The 23,751-nt window shown below is 39.8% G+C and overlaps 1 protein-coding gene across 1 annotated transcript in view; it reads right to left on the bottom strand.

Annotated features, from left to right (window-relative positions):
* LOC311270472 (gamma-aminobutyric acid receptor subunit pi) overlaps positions 1 to 23,356 on the bottom strand; it is a 57,936-nt gene extending 34,580 nt beyond the window's left edge. Inside the window, exons 1-2 of the mRNA XM_084375369.1 lie at positions 23,111 to 23,356; positions 11,121 to 11,210 (exon numbers count right to left, since the gene is read on the bottom strand). Coding sequence (XP_084231495.1) covers positions 11,121 to 11,173 — 53 coding nt within the window. The 5' untranslated portion in view covers positions 11,174 to 11,210; positions 23,111 to 23,356. The remainder of the gene's footprint in view (positions 1 to 11,120; positions 11,211 to 23,110) is intronic.
* Positions 23,357 to 23,751: the final 395 nt, after the last annotated feature.

The following is a 23,751-nucleotide window of genomic DNA, read 5'->3' as shown; positions in this document are numbered from 1 at the left end:
CCTGGAATAACAATGCTGTACTTCCGAGCTCATGAGGGCTGAAATTACTGTTGTCAAGCCACACACATTCGAAGATCAACCACAAAGAAAAGTTTTAAAGTCCTCACAGCTGTCCAGGTTAAAACACCTCCTCCTCCACCGCCCCCGGCCCTCAAATTAAAGGCTGTCAAAAGTGAGCTGCTGCTGACAAAGAGCATAACAGTGGGGAATAGTTGGCAGCCGCTTTATCACATTCATGAGACAGTATTTAATAGACATTAAATCAGATCCCCGGGGTACACCAGGGTTCGTCAGGCAGCACATAAAAGAGTTAAAAGAATTTTGACGAGATGCAACATTAAGGTAGGTATGAAGAACGAGAACATCTGCAGGGCAAGTATAATAAGAGTCTAATTATATTCTAAAAAAGCTACCATCCTGCTAACATGGTGCAGATTCATACCTATAAATGTCAAACTGAACAATCAGTGCTCCCCACAGCCTGCTGGACTTGTGCACTCATTATGGAGGAAGATCGTCACAGTGACATTCTGCTTTAAGGTCCACTCTTCACAAAAAGCACACACGCTAACTGTGGAGCATTTATATTCTGCAAAACAGACTTTGGAGCAATGACATGAAAGGCTTGAAAGCTTAAACATGTGTTCAGCGACAATGAAGATGCTGAAAGAGTAGTTCCTCACTGTGAAAACACATGAAGTGAACGCCGGGCTCTCACATTTTAATTCTACTAAATGAGCTGTAAAGTGTAGATCATTAGTATCACTTTCATCAGATCTGGCTTTTTTTTTTGGTTTTGCTGTTAAAGGGAAACTGCATTCATCAAAACCTTTACCAACAAAAAACAAGTGGTACCGTACAATCTATGAAACAATGATTTTCGTCATTGAGGCAGGTGGCAGCTTACCGGCTCATTTGACAGAAAATCACGACTTCAACCAGAGAAACTAATCAGTCTAATCAGCCAATTTAGAGTTTAGTAGGAATACAAACCTGCAGGCTGCAGACACTAGCATGTAGAGGGAAAACTCAAATGTGTGATGCCATCAGGTATAAAGTTTATAAACCTCTGCAGAGATTTTGTAAGGCAGGATACAAGTGACTGAGAGGGCAACATGAAACAATAGTGGGCTTGCTGTTAAAATGACTGAAATGAAAAAGATTGAATAGAATAAACCTCTTGAGGATATTTGAACTTTGTTTACCCTTCATTGTTCCTTCTATTGTCCATTATTCTTATTGTTTATCCTTCTATCCTTGCTATGGCAACTGCAGTGCATGAAGATGCAGCGGCCAGTAGCTCCTCCAAATGCCTATTATGTCATTTTTTTTTCAGCTTTATTGCTGAAACACGACTGCCTATGGCAGAAATATTGACATCAACAGTGGGGAAGAAAGCTTTTGGATTAAGAGCAGCCGACTTTTAGACCATCAAGGCCCGCGGCATCTTTTGACCATCCAATCTGACTGGCTGGACTCCCCAGAGAGGAAGAGAGTTGGAATAAAAGCCATGCTAACGCAGAATGGTTTAAGGCTGCTCCTGGCTCATGTCTGGTCACAGGAAAAGGAAATGGACAAATGGGACTCAGGCTGGCCAAACAATATAAAAACAGAGACTGTTTGGCCCACATTTTTGTCATAGACCTGTCTCAACAAGAACATCAGCGATGATTTGCCAACACTACTTGGACTACAAATATAAACCAGAAAGATACCAAAGCCTTGTCACTTGCCGACATATTCTGCATTCACTGCACTGCATGAGAAACATGTAATGAGTACTTAACTACAGTTGTCATTTAATTTGCCCATATGATAGCCTTCCATCAGGGGACTGACTGACAATAGAAAGAACGTGTGCAGGCTGTAATGGATGTTGGCAGATTGTAAAAGTCTTTAGAAGTTCCTCGGCTTGAACTTCCTGTGCCCTCAGTTAATGATTCAATTAAACTGTTACTTTTGAACTTAATCCTGGGATCATCGGGAAGTGAAGCCTGTAAAGCGTGTGCGAGACAACGGAACGCATGACAATCAGTTTGCAAGTGGATCTTAACCTTGAGAAAGAGGTTCTGTTGGTGAGGGAGATAAAAAGTAAACCTCTAAGATCTCCAGTTTAGAGTCCCTGTCCTATGGGATAAGCTATCAGTTACAGTAACATCCCTCTTAAGGCGAGTGTGTGCTCCTTTATCAAATCTTCTTTCACAAGCTCTGAGATTTTAGGAGCTCAAAGGAAGGCCAAAATAAGATCTCAGCTAGTATTAATTAAAATGACACTACAAAGCGTTATCATGCTAATAAGAGCTTTATCCCCGGCTCCAGCTTTGTACTCCTATGATATGAAATGGACCTTGGAGCTTTGGAGAAGCCAGTGCACGAATACTGTACATACAGGCTTAGTTCTTTAAGTTTTCCCATAGGATACCAAATCACTTATCTGAATTCAGACACAGACACTGGAATGGTTGGTTGCAGGCTGTAAGTGACACTCACTTTGGATTTAATGCTGTCCAAGAGATTGAGTGCTGACCTTTCTGGTTTATATGTCAGAGAAGACAGAGCCAGCCAGGAAAATGCTCTAACTTTTGGGCATTTGTACCCTTTCCAGTCACGTATGTGCAGCCTGATTATGTGCTGCTATGTGATATGTCAAGTCCTAACTCCCTGTTTTACTTTGGATTTCTGTGGACAGTATAAAGTAAGAAAGCGACAAATAAAATGAACATACAAATTATACCTTCTGATGCCATGACTAACAATGTACTAGTATGTTTGAATATGTAGTCATCGCACCATTGGATGTCAAATTATAATTCAGATGTGTATAAATACATTATTGTACAACTGTGAGATACTATGTGAAAAGGACTATAATTTCTCATGCTTGGTTGTGATAAAGTGGAGAGGCAGGGCAATCCCATCGGCAGACAATCTGCAGACAATTTGCAGACAAATCCAGATTATGTTTTAAGGGATTCATCCAAGAACCACGTGGATGACCTGAATCTTTCTTATGTGGCATGTGAGAGAGTGATTAAAGAGAATATGTCGCATTCACCAATTTTCATGTACCCTGAATGTTCACTTGAGGCACAGATAGTCTGCTAATCTTTACGTTAAGAATTATAATATGTTAAACTATAGGAAGATAAGTATCATATGGAAATGTACTGAGATAAAATACTTAAAAAACAGATTTAATGCTAAATTAATATTCTGTTCTTTATATAATCACTATCATGACTGTGTTACATAACTTACCATGATGATGCTACAGTGTGTTGTAATAGGGTTTCTCTGTCTCAGCCACTCCGCCCCCCTATCACTTGTTTCTGCACTGTGTAACTTCAGTGAGAGGGTAGGATCACAGCGTTACATACAAGTTTACTTCAACATACAAGTTTTCAACACATAACATTGTTATGACATAATGAGTTTTGTTTGTAGTTGGCGCCTACATTACATCTGACAAATTGTTACACACCTGGGATTTGTACTGACGACAATTGTGTTGCACCTAGAAACTGTTGGGGGTGCACAGAAATGACACTTTCTGCATAATGTTGCTCTGAAGTGTGTTTGCAGGTCTTGGGGAGAACTACTGCATATGTGAAAAAACTAGTACAAAGCCTTTTGTGGCTCAAGAGAAAGCTAATGTTTGCCACCAGTGATGTCACTCAGTGGCTCAACTGCATTGTGGGTAATTTAGGCACCAGGTTTTAAAAAGGAAGAAGAATGCGTGAGGAAAATAATCGATATCTCTGGTTCTGCTGTCTCATTTGTTTTTAAACTGTGTATAATGAGTCCAACAGTGTTATTGGAGTGGACTGCTTCTCAAAACCTGGTTCCTACATTACCCATAATGCTTAGCCACTGAGTGACATCACCGGAGGCAATTTATCAGATTACCTGCAGCTTCCACTGGAGTCACAAAAGGCTTTGTGCTACTGTTTGCCTGATAAACACGATTTATTGTGTAAATTGTGGAGTTATCCTTTAATCAACCTGAATCGAGCTTTCGCAGTTTTCAAAGTTTTCCTGTTCCCTGTTTCCCTGTTTCCTGAGCTTGGTGAAACTGATTTGGAGCGTCTCAGATAAGGTAAGTTCTGCTATATCGTGGGCTCACCGTTTTCTGCATTGGCCTTAAATGTAAATCATTGGGTGCTGAAATGTCCATTAAGAACATAATTCCTGGTTATACTAGGCACCAATGGCTGAGAGGTAATGTCAGTAAGTGGATAAGCAGAAGAAATGCATGAACGGTCTAATTTGCTATTTAAATTCACAAAATTCAAACGACTTGAAGGTTAAAACTTTATGTGCCGTGTGCCCACAAATCCTACACTCCTAAATGGGAGCATGTGTCACTTTGGTCATCTGCAGCAGCAAGCAAAATGAACTCGTCATATAAATTTAATGTATCATTTGTTAAAGCCTCAGCATAAAAGAATATGTTTAACCCTGTCATGGAGATGAAATAGCCAAATGGTGACAGCGCATGCAACATTTATTTCACACTCTCAACCGTCGCCAGTCTGTCTCCCACCAGCAACCTTCTATTGCAAGTCATACCCCTCTCACACCCTCATTTCCTGTCTGCCCCTTCACCGTGTCTACCCATTAAAGCCACAAAATGTCCAAAAAGTAATCTTAAAAACAATACGGTCCTAATTCGTCAAAAGCTTCTTGTTGCCGTGGGAGAGATCCTGCGGTGGAAAAGCTCAAGCATCATTTACTTTCACAAATCATAGTGGTGAAAGTGTTTGGATTGTTCCTCAGCAATCTGCTACGAGTTGACAACATGCTGCTCTAACTGAAATAAAGAAGCCAATAAGTACATGAAGCCCTGTGGTTCAGAAACTTTAACACCATAGTATAATCAGGTCCGGAGTGAGAAAATTCCTTGCTGAGGGAAAATATAAGTGACAATGGTAGCATGACTAACCGCTATGAAAATGGAAATGGTGGAGAAGCCCAACAGAGGGAAGATATTGTTCCAGATAGGGGACCTACAATTAAACCTAATGAACATGAAAAACTGGTTTTCAGTTCGCTTTGCTGCAGAAAAGGATAAATGATGGGGTCCAAATAGGCGAGGCGAGGCAATTACCAACACCCGCTGCAGTAAAAAGAAAAGGAGAGTTTGTGAATTTTAAAATAATCTCTTCTGTCTCATTATTTAACTCAGAGGAAACAAAGCACCATCATTTTTCAAGTAAAAAGTTCAAGCATTCTCTTTTAAGGGCTTCTCTGTTGATCTGTCTCCCGCAGACACAAGATATTTTACTTTAGCCGAGTTTTACATCACTCCAGCTTTGCTTAATGCTGAACCATTTGAACCTAAACATTTAGAAGAAGTAGAAGACACACTTTATGAATCCCTTTACAATTTCCCTAAAAAGGGATTCAATGCAGTTTAGTACTCAATGAAACGGAAAAACTGCCGTAATCCTTCATATGTAAATAAAAGTTCTTCAGCTGAGCCCGCCCGTCACATCCGCTCTGAGACATCAGTGGTGTTTCATTTTGGTAACTCTTGACTAGTGACATCAGTGAGCCGCCTCCAGCATCAACTTGTCAGGAGCAGTAAAATTGAGAATCACTCTTCCAAATCAGTGTGCCAGAGCACTTGTTGGAGTCCGACGTCAGTGTCTTATTTCATCTCCAAGAAGTTCACAGTCCAGCATACCCATTGAACTGCATGCAGAGACGTTCTCAGTTCTTAGTAATAAAAATAATAAACTTCGCTTACATTGAAATTTCCTTTTTAGTCCACAACCATAACAACTCGTCACAGACGTAATAAAGTGGCATTTACGTCTGCTTTAACATACGACATACCAAGCACCTGGTAAAACATTCACCCAAACCAGTTATTTCTCCTCATGTACTTCTGAAATGCGTCTTTTGTTCTGTCAGAGAGGTCTGAGACGATCCAGTCATGTAATTATCAGAACACAGGGGTACACTAAGCTCTCCAGTGACAATCAATTAAAAAAGCTGACATGCATGGGTTTCTATACAGGAGTAAGTCATGTCTCTCCAGTAAACACATGGAAAGCGCAGTGTAAGCCTTTAATCTGCCTGTAATAGGCTTCAGTAACATTTTATTCTGTCGCCAGTGCTGTGAAAGCATTGGTTCCTATATGCAGTATTATGGTGTTATTTTATATTATTTAGCCTCTATTGAGAGAGATTAAATGAGACAACAAGCATCAGTGCTTTGATGCTGCAGCCTGGGTTTTTAAATGGGGGTTGGCTTTTTTAAATAACTTGAAAGTGGAACACAGTTACGTTGGTTGGATCATAAATATACCCTTTCCACCCTGAGGCTGTATTAACAAAGACATTCACAGTTAATCAGATAATTATAAATTAAAGGAGGGCTATAGAATACTGTCTTTAGATATTTCGGTGACTTTAACATGGATTACACTAATTAGCCTAAACCACGACTTGATGTGTTAATTTATAACAGGGGGGTGGACCTAACCCTTAATCCAAACATGTTACTGTACTGTAGTAACTAGAATCACTGCGTCGATGTTGCACGACTCCACGCAGCAGTCAAGTTGCTGTTCCTGAACGGTGGTGTTGAACAATCGCCGGGACATTTAACGTGTTAGGATGTCACGATGAAGATGACCTTTGACCTTTTGGAAATGCCTCCACTTCATCATTTTATCCTGTTAGAAACTTGTGTCAGTTTTTTTGTTATATGTTATGGTCAAGATGTGTTTTGTAAGGACACAGTGACTTCAGATCAGATTTTTCTTTAAGTTCAGTTCAGTTCAGTTCAGTTAGGGTTATAGGAGCCTGGAGTCCACTTGGAATACTACAAGCAGCAGTGTGTCTCCATCATCCTCTGACTTTTCCTTCACAACATACTGCTATTGGTGACTTTGATCGTAGTGATGCTACTCTCGTGTTATACATATTTGATGACCTGAAAGTCTTTTTTCTGAATCACTTTAAAAGTCTGCCTATGACTTTATTGATAGCCTTGACTTTATTCGTCAGAAGTATGTTTTATGAAGTTGCCTAAAGATCAATATTGGCATTGTCTCGAACTTATGAAAAATATTAAAAATGCAAAAAATTGGGCACCAAATTCTCAGCCCACCCAAGTAAAGTATATGTGTGGGAAACACTGTATTCTATGGAGCTTATAGGCTACTTAGTGATTATTATAGATCTGAGACCAAAAGAAAGTGTACGTCTCCTTCAGGACCACATACAGCACCATGGATTTGTCAATATGCAGCACAGTAGGCTACTGATATTTCAGAGCCCTGTTGGGAGATAGATTCTAACTGGCATAATCCTCAGTCAGATAAAGGATCAAGGATCAATGCGTCACAAAGAAACAACCCCCTGCATTCTCTTAGCTACTAAAGGATGGAGAAGGGGAAAAGCGGGCTGACTAGGGGGATGGCAGGACCCTAAAATCGTGAATGAAGAGGGTAACGCAACAGAGGTTTAACAAAGATATTGTTTGATCCCACTTGGATCTTCATCAGGTCAAACTGTTTTTAGTTATCCCCACTAAAGTGGCCAGAAAAAAATAATCAATACGTGAAAAATAAAGAGACTTTAAAGGGTTTGTGTTGTCCGCATCATTGCCATGTTTAGTCAACAATCAGTAAATATTTTAAATGCCACTCACAGCCATGGATGACTGCCTCAGATGACAATTTCTGTTCTCTTTTTGAAACCAACTGCTTTTTTTTTTCTAACAAGCTCAGCTGTGATCCTCAGCGTCTCCACTTGAATTTCTTCTGCTTTGTTCTTTTGACTCGGGGAGAAAAACAACTCTCAAACACTGCCAGGGTTTTCACTGAGAGACACAGGAACATGAGAGCAGAAAGGCTCAATTGACAGTCAGGCATTTGCCAACGTGTCTGTATGGAATTCAGCTTCACTGATGGTGTACGAGACATCAATCTTTCCACAGAGTTCAGGCAGGCCATTCATGTCCCTGTGACCCTTGCCTGCTAGATGAATGTGGGACTTTCGCGGCCCTTTATGAGCTCAGGTTGCCTGTGACCCGTAACAAGGTGCTCATTTAGTGCGTGGTGAGGTGAGGGTCCCGGCAGTTTCAGCATGGTCAGGGTCATAGGTCTCCTTCATAAAGTTGCTGGGTCAATAATGTGACCATATATGCAGGTGAAACTGGATGTAGTGCATTTGTATTCCAGTGGCAGAGGGCAAGCGGTCTTTCCTAATCACTAAAGCTATCAAGGTTCCTGAGCCGAGGACTTCATGCTGACAGGGTTTGCTGATGGATTGCTGGCTGTGGGAAATCAACTTTCCAGGGTCTTCATACAAAAAGTGCCATGGACGTCATGGAGGTCGTAACGATAACATAGTGAGTTGCTTGTTAAAATCTGCATTCATTTATTTCCGATAATCATTTTAGAAATAATTAGTTTATTAGTTTATCAAACACTAAATGAACCCATAAGCTTATCAAAAACTAAATGAATTTTCATTGGGGGCCACTGAAAATCTAGGGGTGGCAACTGAAACCTTTGGGGTGGGAGGTACCCAACAGTACCTTTTTAAAGTACTTTTCTTTCCCTGTAATAATAAAGATGTAATTTCAGTTTCAAAAATTAAGGCACCAAATATGTCTGGCATTGCTTCAAAAGAGGATGCGGTTCAGAGACCTGGAAGCAGCTGGAGAAACAGCAATTCACGTACTATTGATTTCATACTAAGGCTCCAGACAGATTAAAAAACTCACATAGTGCTTTAGAGTAGCAAACAGCATGTTTGAAAGGAACTTTGGGCGCAGCCAGTGGTTGAGTTTTGGCTAACGTCAGTAAAAATGCTCACGTCAACCAAGACAGTGAAAAAAGTCCTACTACTACCTAAATAATTACACAGAGATGTCGATGAAGATGTTAATGCCTTGTTGTCGATCTTGTAGGTGAGTTCAAGTCTTTGTGAAATAGTACAGCGCTGGCTGCAGGCTCGCCAGTGTCAGCTGCAGCTGCTCCAGTTACCAGTACCAGTGGGCTTTTAGATATATTCTACGTTTGACTATGATTCCTCAGGTTGGACTTGTTACCCTGGTCAGCTTTGTATTTTGCATTGCACATCATGAAGCAAGTGTTGCCTCGACTCACCGCGTCCTGCTCCAGTGGTGACACCGAAACTTCATTTCCAGACCATACTTTTTTTATTTAATTATTTAGGATTAAATGTAGATTCAAATCCCAGTTTCAAAACCCACATAACCTACACTTAAGCCCACACTTCCTATTAACTGAGGCAGTTGGTCTAATACACACACTCTCTTCAAGCCACTGGAATCATTATGCAAGCAAGCACTTAAAACTTTATGCAAGAAACCATTCTGTTTTCATCATTGCCCTATTCTAAAGAAGTACAAACTGCTTAGCTGGGAAAACCTCTTCAAATACAAAAATGTCTGCTCCTCCTCCGTCTGGTTTCATTAAATTCAAATCAACCACAAACAGAGATACCAGGGGTGCAGCTAGGAGGGACTGCACACTCCGTCTCAGAAAAACTGCATTTAGCCAGGCTGTTTTTTTTCACTCAGAGCATTTCTTCAGTGGAATTCAGGACCACAATCAATAAGAGAGTTCCCATCATATTATTCATGTAACTATAATGCCAAGAAACAGCCTGTTGAGAAGCAATATAGATGCTATTTTTATCCACCCGTAACATGACTTTACTTGTATCATCTGATAAGGGACTTTGCTCGCATATGTTATTTAACTATAATGTATATGCTTTTAACCACAATGTAGTATGTTTTAAACTATCATACCTATTGTGTTATTTTTCAGTATTTCAGGATGCCTAATAACATCAGGCAAAGGAACTACAGATGAAAACTTACCTGCATTTACATTTGGTTGAGTAACCACAAAACCAAAAATTTCAAAATATCAGTACAGCCCAGAATTTTCATATCGGTGCATCCCTAGATATAATATCCATATATTGCCCAGCCCTACTGTATGGAAATCTCTCTGATGGTCTCATTTGCTTATGTAGGTCATATTGAGGCATCAGTATTAAACTGAGATTGTTTTATACCCAGTTAAAAGTTCCTTGTGGTACATTTCAACTAAACTTTAAATTCTCCTTCATAGACAAATGATGGTTTGAGTCCAAGTCTGTCCTACATGTAAATATTAGATGTGCACTGCCTGTTCTTTTTATTTCAAATGGAAGTCAATTATTCTTAAAGGTCTAAATGAAAGGTTTGTCTGCAGAGGCTGCCTTCTGCCTGCATTTCTTATTAACATCATAATATAGTATCACTGTACAGTATATTATAAAGTACTTCTGAGTCTCATGGGACGTGAAAGAAAATCTATCCAAACCTTCCCTGCATGAAATCATTTTCAACAAGAGAGCTTTGTGTGCACAGCAGTGCTTTGTGCTGAATGCTAACACCAGCATGCTAACACGCTCAGTAACCACCTTCACCATCTTAGCTCAGCAAGTACATCAGAGGCTGAGGAACGTTTTTAGTTTTGGAGTTAGTTGAGCATGTGAAATTAACGCTAAAAACAGATTCATATTCTGCAACATACTAAAGAAGCAGGCAACCTGCTACAGCACATTAATCCCAGAGCTGATTGTGCAAAGAGAAGCACTGCACTATACAGAGAATATCTTATAGCAGGATTCAGTGAGACCCAGAGGGTTTGCCTTATCTAAAATGTGCAAAGTGCATTCACTGCTTTGAAAATAAAATGCCAGAAGAGGCGAGGCTTCTCTTCACGGTGACAGACAAAATGTGCACCAAAACATCCCATCAGTCGCTTCGTATGACCTCTGCAGGGATTATAACACCAATTGAGCACGATGACTGATACATGTGATGCTCAGTCCCGCCTCATCGGTTCTGCTCAGCAGCATCATGAACGCGGCAATGGAATCTCAGCGCTCCTTGTCTGCTGCATGGGGAGTTGTTATTGAGTATTGATGGTCCACAAGAAAATGATACAGCTGAGTTCCTCTCTATGGTCGGTACAAATTAGAATCTGACGTGACTTGATTACGCTTCCTGCCTGTTAAAATAGCTTTGTGGCTGCAGATCCCAGGGGGTGTATTTCTCCTCCTGTATGCATTCTTACCTGCTAATGAGGAGGATGGTGAAGACAGTCCCTCCAGATACAAAGGAAGCCATGGCTGCTGAAGGAGTGGAGACGCCAGGTGGAGTTTATCTAGAATAAAAGCACACAAAGGACGTTAAGTTGCAATTTAAGTGGATGCGACTGATGATAGTAGGGTAAAAAAATATGGATTTTGTTCCCTTTGAAACCAAGATTGTTTGATCCATATCAACAAAAAATACAAGAATACCACATGTACTGATCCAGTGATTCCTGCATCTATTGTTTCCAGGAGCAGTTTTCATACTGAATCAGCTGGCACACATCTCAGGTGATCTGTGCCCACTTTCCTATTTTTAATCGTTACAGTCGACTATTTTTCTTTTTTTTTTAACCACGATCATATCCATCTCCCAGGTAACTGTGGTTTATCTGTGGTTATCTCTCACAGATTCTTCTCGCAGACACTATTTTTCTAGAAACGTTATTTCTACATCACACAACAGTGAGCCACAGCACTGACAAGCCTGAGGGACGCTCTCTTATCGACAATGACCTCTTGTTACTGACTCCAAGTCTGGCACTGTTGGGTGAAAAGTAATAAAGCAGATAGAAGTTTCCTTCAAAGAGAGTCCTCTTGCTTCCTATATCTCCCAGCACACACACTCTCTCTCTCTCTCTCTCTCTCTCTCTCTCTCTCTCTCTCTCTCCCCCCCATGCATCTTTTAAGATGAAAGCAGACAGAAAACCTTCCGAGACCACAATGACTTAGCCACAGAGATCCAACTAATGTGGATGGCAAGTTGAGCTAAGGAAATATTTAATGTAAAGTTGAAAGCGAACCTCTGTGTCTCTGGTGTTAAAAGTGACTTCACAGTGGTGCCGGCTTGAAATGCAGTGAGACCTGTTGGTGGTAAAGTTACCAATGTGGCTACAGCCTTGGTTACATAATACAGAGAGTGTGGTTGTGGTGTTAACAGTACGACTGACAATGAAATTGAATGAAATGTCTTTATGTCCTCATGGTCGTCTAAGTAGTCTGGGCCGCTTTGGACAGATTTCCTGACATTAATTCTGAGTTATGCAACTCTGCGTGAGTTCCAATTTTAGCAACCAAACAAGCACACATTAACCAAAACACATCGCACTCAGCTACAATTAGGAATTATCTCCACAGCGAGTCATTTTGATCATAGCTGAGAAAGCACAGCGCGGCCACTTTCTGTTTGTGCCTTCAGTGCCAACTTTGCCGCAGTCAAAATGTCCAATAAATGAGGTGAGCGTTCCTGACAGAAACGCAGGAATGTTTCACTCACAGCTGATGAGCTCGTTCAGCAGCTTTGAGGAACTCAGTCAATGTAAATAATGCATGCAGTCTAATTTCAGCGTACATTATTTATTTACATGTTTTCCCCTTTTTTATATATATTCTTTGAATTATCCTGCAGTAATCAATCCTACAATCAATTGTATCATCAATCATTGGGATTTTTTGTCAAGTATTTTCTGTATTTTTACTCTATTAGAGTTTACACAGTATAGATATGAGACATTAGAGAGTTAAGAGGAAATGATGCAAGAGACATGTTTATGCAACAAATGTATCGAACTAATCTAAACTCTGTCAAATTGGAATTTGAATTGCTACTATGATGTAGTAGTAATACAAATATTGATAATAATTATAATATGATAAAACTGGCCACATCTCTTGGACTGCTCCCGAAACGCCTCGTAAGTAGTATTGCCCTTAATTTGGTGATGTCACCATTATGTCACCATGTCACACATGTGCATAATTTATGCCTAGAAGCTAGTTTGGCACATATGAATTGACTTAGCACAGCTGCTCTGTTGTTGTTAGGGTTAGGTGTGTGTGAGCTGACCAATCAGAGGAGACTGGCTATTCAGAAGGGGGGTGTTTTAAAGAGACTGGATTTAAAACAGCATGTTTTAGACAGAGGGGGGATACAGAGCTGCAGCACTGCGCAGTATGAGAAAACTGATGTGTTTTTTGAGCAGTAAAGCATGTAAACCTAATGTAGTAGTAACCCAAAATAAAATGACATACCTGAAAATAAGCATAGTATTTTTTCTAAAAGATAACTGAGTAAGTAGTTTGATGGACTACCATACAGTTCCAAAAAAGAAAGTACTATTTTGATTAAAAAGACAAATTATTTCCAAATGTCAGCGTTTCAAAATACAGTAGAAAATACTGATATAAAAGCTGATATTTTATTGTAGTACAAGAAAAAAAGCCAGTTATCATATTTCCCTCTGTGTCCATTAACTAGTGTCAGAGAAAACTGAGCTAATGAGAGGCGAAAGTATGGATTGTGGCCGCGGATAGCAGCATGAATTGAGCATTATGCACTTGCAGCCATTATCGGCCCCATCTCAATGTCCAGTTCACAAAAGATGAATGATAATGCAGTGCAAACACGCCCATACATTTTTCCAGCTAAGTGTCATTTGCTCTTGTTTTGCGTCTGATTGTAATTATCCATGTGGCAATGTGTAGGCTAACACACACACACACCAAAATGAGAGCTGACAGCAACAGTGAGGAGTGTGGCAAAGATGAGATTGGTTGATAGAGATTGTGGCAAAAGAATAAATACCCCTAATCAGCTGATAGGAGGAAGCAGGAGAAGGAAAAGAAAGAAAGATTATCTTGAGCTTCATTTCAATCGGGAGAGACTTCAAAGGAGTGAACAATCATTTCATCGACACCTTAACAATGATAAATGTGTCTTTGGTGATGCCTCCTCATCATGACACCCCTTATACAGTAAATGTGCTTTAATTGCCACCAAATCCCTGAAGACACTGAAAATGTTCACTGTAACTGCTTGTTTGAGCAGTGTTTGTGAATTGGATTTTTTTCCAATGAGGCTCATATTCATGTAAAGGGACCAATTTTGCACCAAATGTATGCATATTACCTCATTTCAGTACGTGTAATAGCACCAGAGCATCGAGACATTATTTGCTTAGCAGCACAGTTAGGAGGGGTTTCCACCCTTTGCAGGTGCTTTGAGAATTACACAATTTCTTTTGTCTTATTTTTGCAGGTTTAGCGGCCGCAAAAGCTGCGTAATCCTTTTGTGAACTCACCCCAGAGTGTGCTCCGTTTGGACCCCAGAGTGCACCACTTGAGAGTGATTAAAGCTCAATGAAGAATGTTTAACACCAAATAAAGTCTTACTTTTGGGCCGATGCACTGGAGACAGTATGAAACTGGGCTCCTAGTCAGTGCACTCAGTGAGCAGAAGAGTTCGGGGAATTAGAGGGGAATGTATTTTCAGCATTTCAAAAGAGTAAAAACACTGAGCCCCAACATATTTTAATACAAGATACATTAAGATCCCTGCTCCTGCAAATACAAATTACAAGGTACCATTTTTGAATGTTAAATACTTCAATTAGATGTATTAGCAATCTTTCACAGCGCTTCATGCTTGGACCCCTACAGGGGAATGCCATTATAAGTGATTATCTATACATGCAGCCTGGTAATGCATTAAAAGGACTGAATGACACCCACTCACTTAAAGCCATTCGCTCAGTCTATTACAGTCACCTGGTGAACGATTCAGGAGATCGGTTTGAATTAAACTGAACATTAGATGCAAATGTTTGACTCCATCTGCCATCTCTATATTTTATCCTGACACTATGTCGAGAGGATACCCAGAGTAAAAGATTCATAGTCTAAAACAATGGTAAAAAGGAAATGATTCAGGGTTTATCTATACGGAAATGTAAGACATGACATAGGTCTATATGCACAAGAGTGATTCTGCCATATAAGGCAATATACGATTATTAAACACATGCATCCTTGGATATATGGAGATATACTGTGTGTTTTTTATATTTTAAAATCATATTTTAAAATGTGTATATGTACATACATGAACAATGTCTATATGTTGAATTTTTTTATGGTATTATATAATGCAGATATAAAGTATATGTCAACAATATGTATGTAGATATAAGTTTATAACATATATGACATACCATAACAAAAAGCATATATGTACATACATGAAAAATGTCTATATGTTGAATCTTTATATGGTATTATATGCTGCACCATAAATGTTAGCAATATATGTAATTCATATATATAAATATATAATTTATGTAAACATTTATGAAATACCCATGACAAAAATGTATCTGTACATATACAGTACGTACAAGAATATACATGGTATTTTGATGGTTTTCATGTATGTTTATTTTTTATATTACACATTTATACAAATGTTGTATGTATAAATAATGAAATAGTGACATATATGCCAAAATATTTTCTTCACACACATAAACATACATACTTATATGGGCTTGACATATTAATAATTAATAATTATTTTATGTAATTTGTTAATTGTTAATCTTCTACCCTGAACAAAGTTGGTTTGGAAAAATGAAAACAAGCTCCTCTTTTAACAAAGTTTGTGCTACCATCATTTGAACAATAGGACAAAAGGTTGTCTGTGTCTTGTCTGCATGTGCCCTCATTACTCGGTGAATGATCTGATGGGTCAGACAGTGAATGACAAAACTACACAATTATATATTTTTGTTTTCTCACTATCAGGTGTAATTGGATTCATCTGTCGATGTCTTTGGATAGCTTTTTGATCTTTTGGCAGAATAAATGACAGAGCTTTCTGACAAGCCTTTGTGTTCTCATTTTTCATATTTACAATACACAACCTCAGACTAAAACACACTTGTAAACACATACAGATACAAAACTGTGAACATAGACATAGACAGCTGGCTGTTGACTTACAATATTTTGATCCTGATCTTCAAAGAATCGAATATTTGCTTACTTGTTATTTTAGTAGCTGAGGGCATGATATTTCAGTGCCCTAGGTGATGCAGAGCTCCATCTAACACACAGATATCTCCACTCTTCAGCCCATTTTTGTCTGTTAAATCTGTCCTGGCATCCGCCTGAGCTCAGTGACCATCCTGATGAAGGGCACTCTAACGTGGGAGGATGGGTAACAGCTCTCCAAAGTGAAGCCTGTCTTTCAGCTTTGACTCTAACTGCTGGCAATTTGATTTTAAGCTGACTTGAAAAGGGCAGCAGGAAATATAAAAAGATATGTCAGGCAGAACTGAGTCACTTCATCTAATTCTCTGGCTTTTCTCTCCTTTGTTGCTCTTCAAGGTACTTATTCTAGGAACTCTGGGTGAGTCACATCAATAGCATGTCAACCTTTGTGGCCTTCAAACTGCTAGTCCATACCCAAATTTACCGCTTCTCCCGGTATTCTTGTTTCTCTCTGTCATAGCTGTGATTTACTAAATGATGGCCGTGATTTTTGTTGTTTTGTGTTTCACCAAAGCTGAGAAATACCACCAAAAAAGCTTTTTCTGCATGGATAAGTTTTGATGGTGCTCTTAAAGGGACAGTTACCTCCAAAATCAAAAATGCATATTTTGTCTCTTACCTGTAGTGTTATTTATCCATCTAGATTTTTTTGGTGTGAGTTGCAATGTTTTGGAGACATCAGCCAATGAGATGTCGGCCTCATGACGTAAAATGAATGTAGCCCTCCTCAGCTGAGCTGCAACATTAGCTAGCTTAATTAGCTTAGTTAGCCGGGCTCTCATCCATGAGTAGAGTTAGGTAGAAAGATAATACAGTTCCCACATGAAACTGGAAACAACAAGGTCCAAGTAAAAGGGTCATGCATTCTGTAAAGAGTCATTGCTGTTGAGTTTCTCAAATGTATATATTTTTGGGGGGTGTTTTTAATTCAAAGGAAGGCAGACATCTCTACAGCCGATATCTCCAATGATGCTGTACCTACCCCTCTAGCATCAGTTTTGGATGTAAAGGGCTCCGTGGTTATTAATGGTAGCAGTTTGGTTTGGTTTAGGCATAAAAACTAATTGGTTAGCGTTAGGAAAAGATCATACTTTAGGTTGAAATAACTACATTCATATTCATTCAGTCGGTTATGTGACATTACTCAAGTCAAGGAACCCTAACCGTAACCCCCCGTCACTCACTTTACATAAGTGTTGCAAGCTATGTCCTTTGCGTACCTCACATAACTTAACAAATAACTCTTGACAATTGGTCACAAACGGAAGTGACTCTAGAGGGGTACCCATTGGTGTCAAACTTAAAAGTGTAGGGCCACTGACCAGGCCGCTGTAGGTAAGAGATAGAATATGTATTTTTGAATGGGGGTGAACTGTCCCTTGAAATGTAACCTGTGGGCACTAAAAGCAACTACAGTGGAAAAAAGAAACTAGTGATGAAGCTAGTAATGACATGTTAGTATGCCACATATAACAATGAAGCTACACCTTTCAGCTGACATGTTTCTTTTCAAAGTTAAATGGGCTTACTAGCTAGTTAGCTAGCTAATCAGGCCAACATCAAAACCATGTCCAAAATGTCTATCTTGCTACATCATTCACTATTAACTACATAATAAAGTAGTTTAGTTTAGTTTACCCTTAAGTGAGTTTAGGTGTAAGGCTGCATAACCCTAATAGGCCTTTTTCACAGCAGACATTTGGACATGTTGTAGGGAGACCCGGGTGTAATTTGTTGAATAATGTAGTCCAGCAGGGCCCTGCTTTTGTGGACTATAGACTCTAATGAGGGAAAAATGCTGGGCCAAGTTCCTGGCTACATGCTTTTATTGCTCTTCTCTGTCACAGACATCAGTTTAGGGTTTCACAAATGGCTCGGGATGAGCAAATCCCCCTTTTTCTCTTCCAATATTGATTTTGATACCTCATCTGAGGGTACATCCAACACTGAGTCCTAATCTGATAGCAATGCTCTCTTTTTCCAAAATTTAAATCTGTTTATCTCACTGCAGTTTTTATGTTCAGAGAGATTGCAGTCAGACTAAAAAGCAGCACCATTTCAAGACAGAATGAATGTAAGTGATATAAATTCTTTAAAAAAAAACAAAAAAACATTGTATTTATAATGACGTTCAATCGATGGACCTCCACTTGATAAACCTTATCTCTCATTTTAAAAACTCCAGCTGAATCCGCCTATGAAACAGTTGGTTTTAAGTGGTCTTTCATGGATTTTCCAATACTCAAAGGGCACCAATTTAGCTTCTTAACAAGTAAACACCATTTAAACTCATTTTAAGATGCAAGCTTCCCCAGAGTGTGGTCTGTTTTGTCCTTAGGGCCCAGCCCTGACCAGAGATTGCTTTGGATATATTTTGAGCACATTATTAACTCCTCTTGTCTCCCAGCATCAGTGATTTAATCTCTGACCCCTAACAACATCAGACCATCTCTGCCCCAACAGCTTCAGCTCCTCTAGTTTGATTTTATCCCACAGTTTTTCACCGGACTTTATGACACGTTGTGATCCTTCACAAATGACAGACCTGTCGTGTCAGGGAGAAAAATTATGAAAGAGTAAATATATGGTGAAAGGGTGAGCCATGGCTCTCTGTCACAATCCATCAATAATCTAAGAAATATATAAGAAATGTGAATGAGTCAGACTTTTCAGCCTTTGTTCGCACACAATATGAAAGCAGTCTTCCTCAATTTAAACTTCAGTCCTCTTCCTGCTTTTTAAGATGCTTTAAAGATTCCACAAGTTAATTGGTGCAAAAATAGCCCTCAAAGAATTACAGAATGGAGCATTTCTCTATAGTTTCATCTTTTAGGGATGTTGTCAATCTAGAGTCTTAACATTCTTGCCACCGTCCAACCAACATTTCTTATTACATAAAAGTGACCTTACTCGATGTACCCCTCAGCTTACCTCCCATCAGAGACCCTCTGCTGTGTCTCTTCCTCCCTTTCAAACATACCAAGGCAACGTCTCTCAGAAACAGTCGGGACCCTACGGACTTCATCTAGGCAGAGGCCTCTCCTACCCTGTTTCATCAGCGGGTATAGAAGCTTCAGCCGAGGCTCTGAGTGACTGCTTCTTCTCATCATCCCAGACAAGCCTATAGTGTCTGTCAGTCTGCATTATTATTGGGATGAGTGTTGCTGTAACATACTGTATGGAGAGGAAATCTGCAGGATTGCAATTACAGCACTGATGATAATGGTGAGGATGATGAGGAGGAGGAATTCAGAGGAGATGGAAAAGGCATAAAAATGGAAGTTATAATGATGAGTAAGGGTAAAGTAAGGGTTGTATTCAAAGGAAGCATCAAGAAGTCTTAGTACAAAGACTGGAAAAGGGGAAACAGATAGCCTGGCTCTGTGCCAAGGTAAGAAATTCCACCTACCTACAAGTAAAAAGCTCACAAATTTACACCCTATAGAGTTGTGAATTCAGAGTAGTTATTTCAAGCGCCCTTGGCTCTAAAAAATTGAAAGTCCCATTCATTTTCTCCCATTGTGAGTGTTACATGACTCATAGTTGAAGCACTTTTTAAAGCTTGGAGAGGCAGTAAAACTCCCCTGGTTAAATCATCAGGACAAAAGTTTATCAGCTACAATAGAAAACATCCAATTCATTTTAAAAAGTCAAAGGAAAAAGCCTGTGTACGTATGATACGATACGATAGGTAAAAACATTTGGGTACCCAGGGGCATTTTGGTTTCAAAAATTCAATCACCAAGTTTAAAATTCTGTTGTGTGCCCTGCCAACAGTAAGCTGGAGCTAAAGATTACACAACTAAAGACAACTGTAACAATTTACAGCTGAGGTTCGTTCACTTTTGGAAGTCACAGCTATGGCCATGTATTTGTTCCCAAATGCGACAACCGATTGTTCTGAATTTGTTAATGCTCTGATTCATGCCTCCACTGTATGTCTGGCCAATTTATTTATAGCAACAGCAACCGAGGCTCATGAGTATGAGAGTATTTAGAGCTGTCCACCATGCCAAATTCACACACAAATAATGATTTCATAGAAAGACGGCTGAAATATGCAATCTCCTGTCAACATAAGCTTCTTCCCTCAGGTTAAAAGACTTATTTTCATGACTGATCATTTATTCAATCAATTATGAATTTCCACTGTCTTTTGTGAGTAGCATACACTGACTATAACTATAATTTTGTTATAGAATCTTGTGTTGTATAATGATAATTAAAATGAATCTTTAATCCCTACAGAGTCGTTACATTTGCGAGGAGAATCCTGTGTTTCTATGTGAGATAACGTGTAATTTAAAGAATATAGAGACAAATCAGAAACAGCCAAGCTCCTCTCGAAACTCTAAATCTTGTTTGTTTAATCCGTACAAAACTGAAATGTAGAAATGACACTTTGAAGTTTACAGACGGCTTTGTGCGAGACACTTTTCTGAGCATGTGCAGTAGCATCATGGAATCTCCATTGGCAGCCTGGAAACCTTTGATGATGTTTGATGGAACAAATAATCCTTTGGTGATGCCAGTTTCCCCCTGTTTCCAGTCTTTGTTCTAAGCTCAACTAACCGGCTCGTGGCTGTGGCTTCATGCATAATCTGATATCGCTGTGTTGGTGTTGTTAAAGCTCCTGTTAGTAAGATAGTAATGCTGCCGCTTTGGGATTGTCTGTCAGGTCGACCGAAATTGACTAATCAAGTTTTAATCAGCTTAGCAACTCAGGGGTCTGGAAAAATCCACACACGAGTGAAATTATCTTTTCAAACACATGTTAAATGTTGTAAATGTGTTTTTTAACCCAAGCCGTGCTTCCCTAAACCCAACCGAGTATTAAAGTTCCCTAAACCTAACCTAACAGTGATAGAAAACTGTAAAGAAACATAAAATAATGAGTGAACTTTGAGTAATAATAACATGTTGCAGACAGGATATGACTCTAGTCTCCTGAGAGACAGTTCTGTGTCTAACCCACTCAACTATGACAGCTTGCTCCAGGATCAGATTTTGATTCTGTTTCATGAGGTGAAATGATGATCCTGGAGCAGCATTCATTATAATGTTCCAGGAACAAAAGCGACACGGGTCGCAAAGGTTTGGCATCAGAATAACATGACTGGACAGTTTTAATGAGGGTCCTGGATCACCAACACAACGATATCAGAAACACCGTAGCTTCATACTTAACATGAAGACATATGAGTGGTATCAATCCCCTCATCCAATATACATCAAGAAAACAGATGAGCTTCATTACCAAAATATCAAACTCCAAGAAATAATGACAAATGCAAATGCACTGGACTCCTACACACTCCACTGAAACATACATAATATGTAACTTCTTCTCGACCACACCTCTGGGCTTTGGTCACACTTCACAAGTAATCACATGTAATCCTTGAAAAGAAAAAGCCTGAGGGCGCCCAGTTGATGTGAAGACGCATCTGGACACTGTGACAGGTTTAGAAAGGACATCACCATGAGGATTTATGCCATCAGATTACATTACCGATGACACATGACACTGTGAGTCAAGGCGAGGTCCCAGAAGACAAAGACCAGAGAGTGACACAACTGCTGCCATGGTGCACCTGCACTTCAGACAAACTCAAGGAGTATTAGATTTTTCTTTGAAGTGGAATCAGAAGGTCTGCCTCTGATATAATGAATCACTAGCTGCCCATTTTCAGTGATACCAGGCAGTGCTCCCATTTATCTTGAGAGACCACGGAAAGGAGTCAATACACAGGTAAAAGAATCAAATAGAGAGGGAACAAAATCAATACGGAGAGAAAAATGAAGACAACACAAGACAAGACTCTCACATGTCCAATAAAGCGAACCCACTGCAACACTTCGATTTGTTGTTTTTTAATTCCTTAATGTTGTCCGTCTGCGAGAGGGGGAGAAAACACACTCCCAGCTCTGGGGTTTTGATGATAACAGGGAGCCTTTCCATTATCTCTCCACAACTCTATTTATGTAAATCTCGTTCCTCTCCCTTCCTGTGCCTTCTTGCGACTGCTGGCCTGCACTGCCAGGGCTCAATCTGGAAGGCAGCTGGCAGCTTCTACCCAACCAGTGAACACAACAATAAAAAAAAGAAAAAAAGAAAAGAAAAATCTGCACCAATTAAGTGTTTCTCACAATCTGTGCTTATTCTGCTGATTAAGGTCATTACGACTGTGGTAAATATAGTTTGAGGAATTAAAGGGGGAAACTCATCTTAAGGCTTCATGGAGCATTAGCGTGATTTTAATTAGTTTTTATCATGGTGGAATCACGGCGTGGCTGCGAGCGTTTATCTGTTGACTTGACAGCTTAACTGTTTTTATCTGATGCAGAGCTGCTGGGTAGAGATAGGCCAAAGTAGACATCAACACAGATAAGAGCCATCTAATATAAAGGGTTAGCCAGTGATCATGTCTGCAATCTGTGGTGGTTCAAATCTCCCAATAACACCCACTTCCATCAGACACCATCCTCATGATCTCTATCACATTAATCCCTGACATTTACCTGTATGCCACTTTAATATCTGTCATCCTTAAAATCACCCACCTGCCCAATTAAAGGTTGACAAGCAATGAGATCCTTGGATATTCCTCCTGTTATAAACCGAGCACAATCTATATTCATTTATTTATTTATTTTAAAGGCCCTGGGGGAAGATGTGGCTTTCATGGTCAAGCAAAAACTTGTTAACCTCCTAACCCTCATCCACATCAACAAAGAGCATCATCTACGCACCGTTGCGCCAGCATCTTGCACAGGCAGAATTCATTAAAGAAGCTCAATTAAGGAGAAAGGCGCGCGCGCAAGCACACACACACACACGCACACATGCACGCAATCTAAGCCTGCAAATGTTGACTACGCATCAGCATTTTTACATATTTTTGGATGATTTCAGGCTCAGAATAAGATCACACCATCCTTCAAAGTTGAAATCATCGGCGGACTTTTGCACCCAGTCTGCATCAGACGACGCGCTTCATTCAGAGGCGCGCTGGGGAGAAAAGACGCACGAAAAGACAACGAATGTCTCCAAAAATCTGATGCGCAGCAAACACAAACAGGTGCTACCATCATTTCAACAAAAAACACCCAGGGTAATGAAGTTAAAACGCCGAACTTTTACCTGTAAGAGCCGATCGCCGCGAGCATGTCCTGTATGTCAGCGCATCCTGGAAATAAGAGTCCGTAACGTTAGAGTTCCCCCCTCAGATCGGTGCGGCTGTAAGCGTGACTTCCATCCACTTAAAGACAGCACCTGCTGATCCGTGCATGCATACATACGCCCGCACAAACAACTGGTAGTGCTCTGTCAGCGGATTCCCATTAACTACTATGGGCTGGACGCGCCGCTGCGCAATGACGCACGCCATGGACTCGCAGCTGATTTGGAGTCTCCAAAGCTGCCCGAGATGAGTGCCCGAAAATATCTGTCATGATGATGCCTGCTTTGCGTTACCCTTACATTACAGTGTGAGGAGGAAAAAACGAGAATTGATGCCACAAGTAAAACGGTAGAGGAGTTTTACTTTTTTCTTTTATGATTCACATGAAATTTTTGTCTCAGGAGGCATTTAGTGAATATTTGTCTCAGATCTTTCAAATCAAAGAGATCACAGTGGTATAATGGGACCTCTACTGACACACAACACATGCACTGTGTTATCATTCCATCTCTATTTTGGTACTTTGAAGAAATCAAGTGACAATAATCCTGTCAGTGCACGTTTAACGCTTCGCAGCAGCACTTACAGCTATTATACTTTC

The sequence above is a fragment of the Pagrus pagrus genome (assembly GCF_965226575.1).
Source record: "Pagrus pagrus genome assembly, chromosome: 15".
In the NCBI taxonomy this organism is placed as follows: Eukaryota; Metazoa; Chordata; class Actinopteri; order Spariformes; family Sparidae; genus Pagrus; species Pagrus pagrus.
This window is presented reverse-complemented; position numbering and strand designations above follow the sequence as displayed.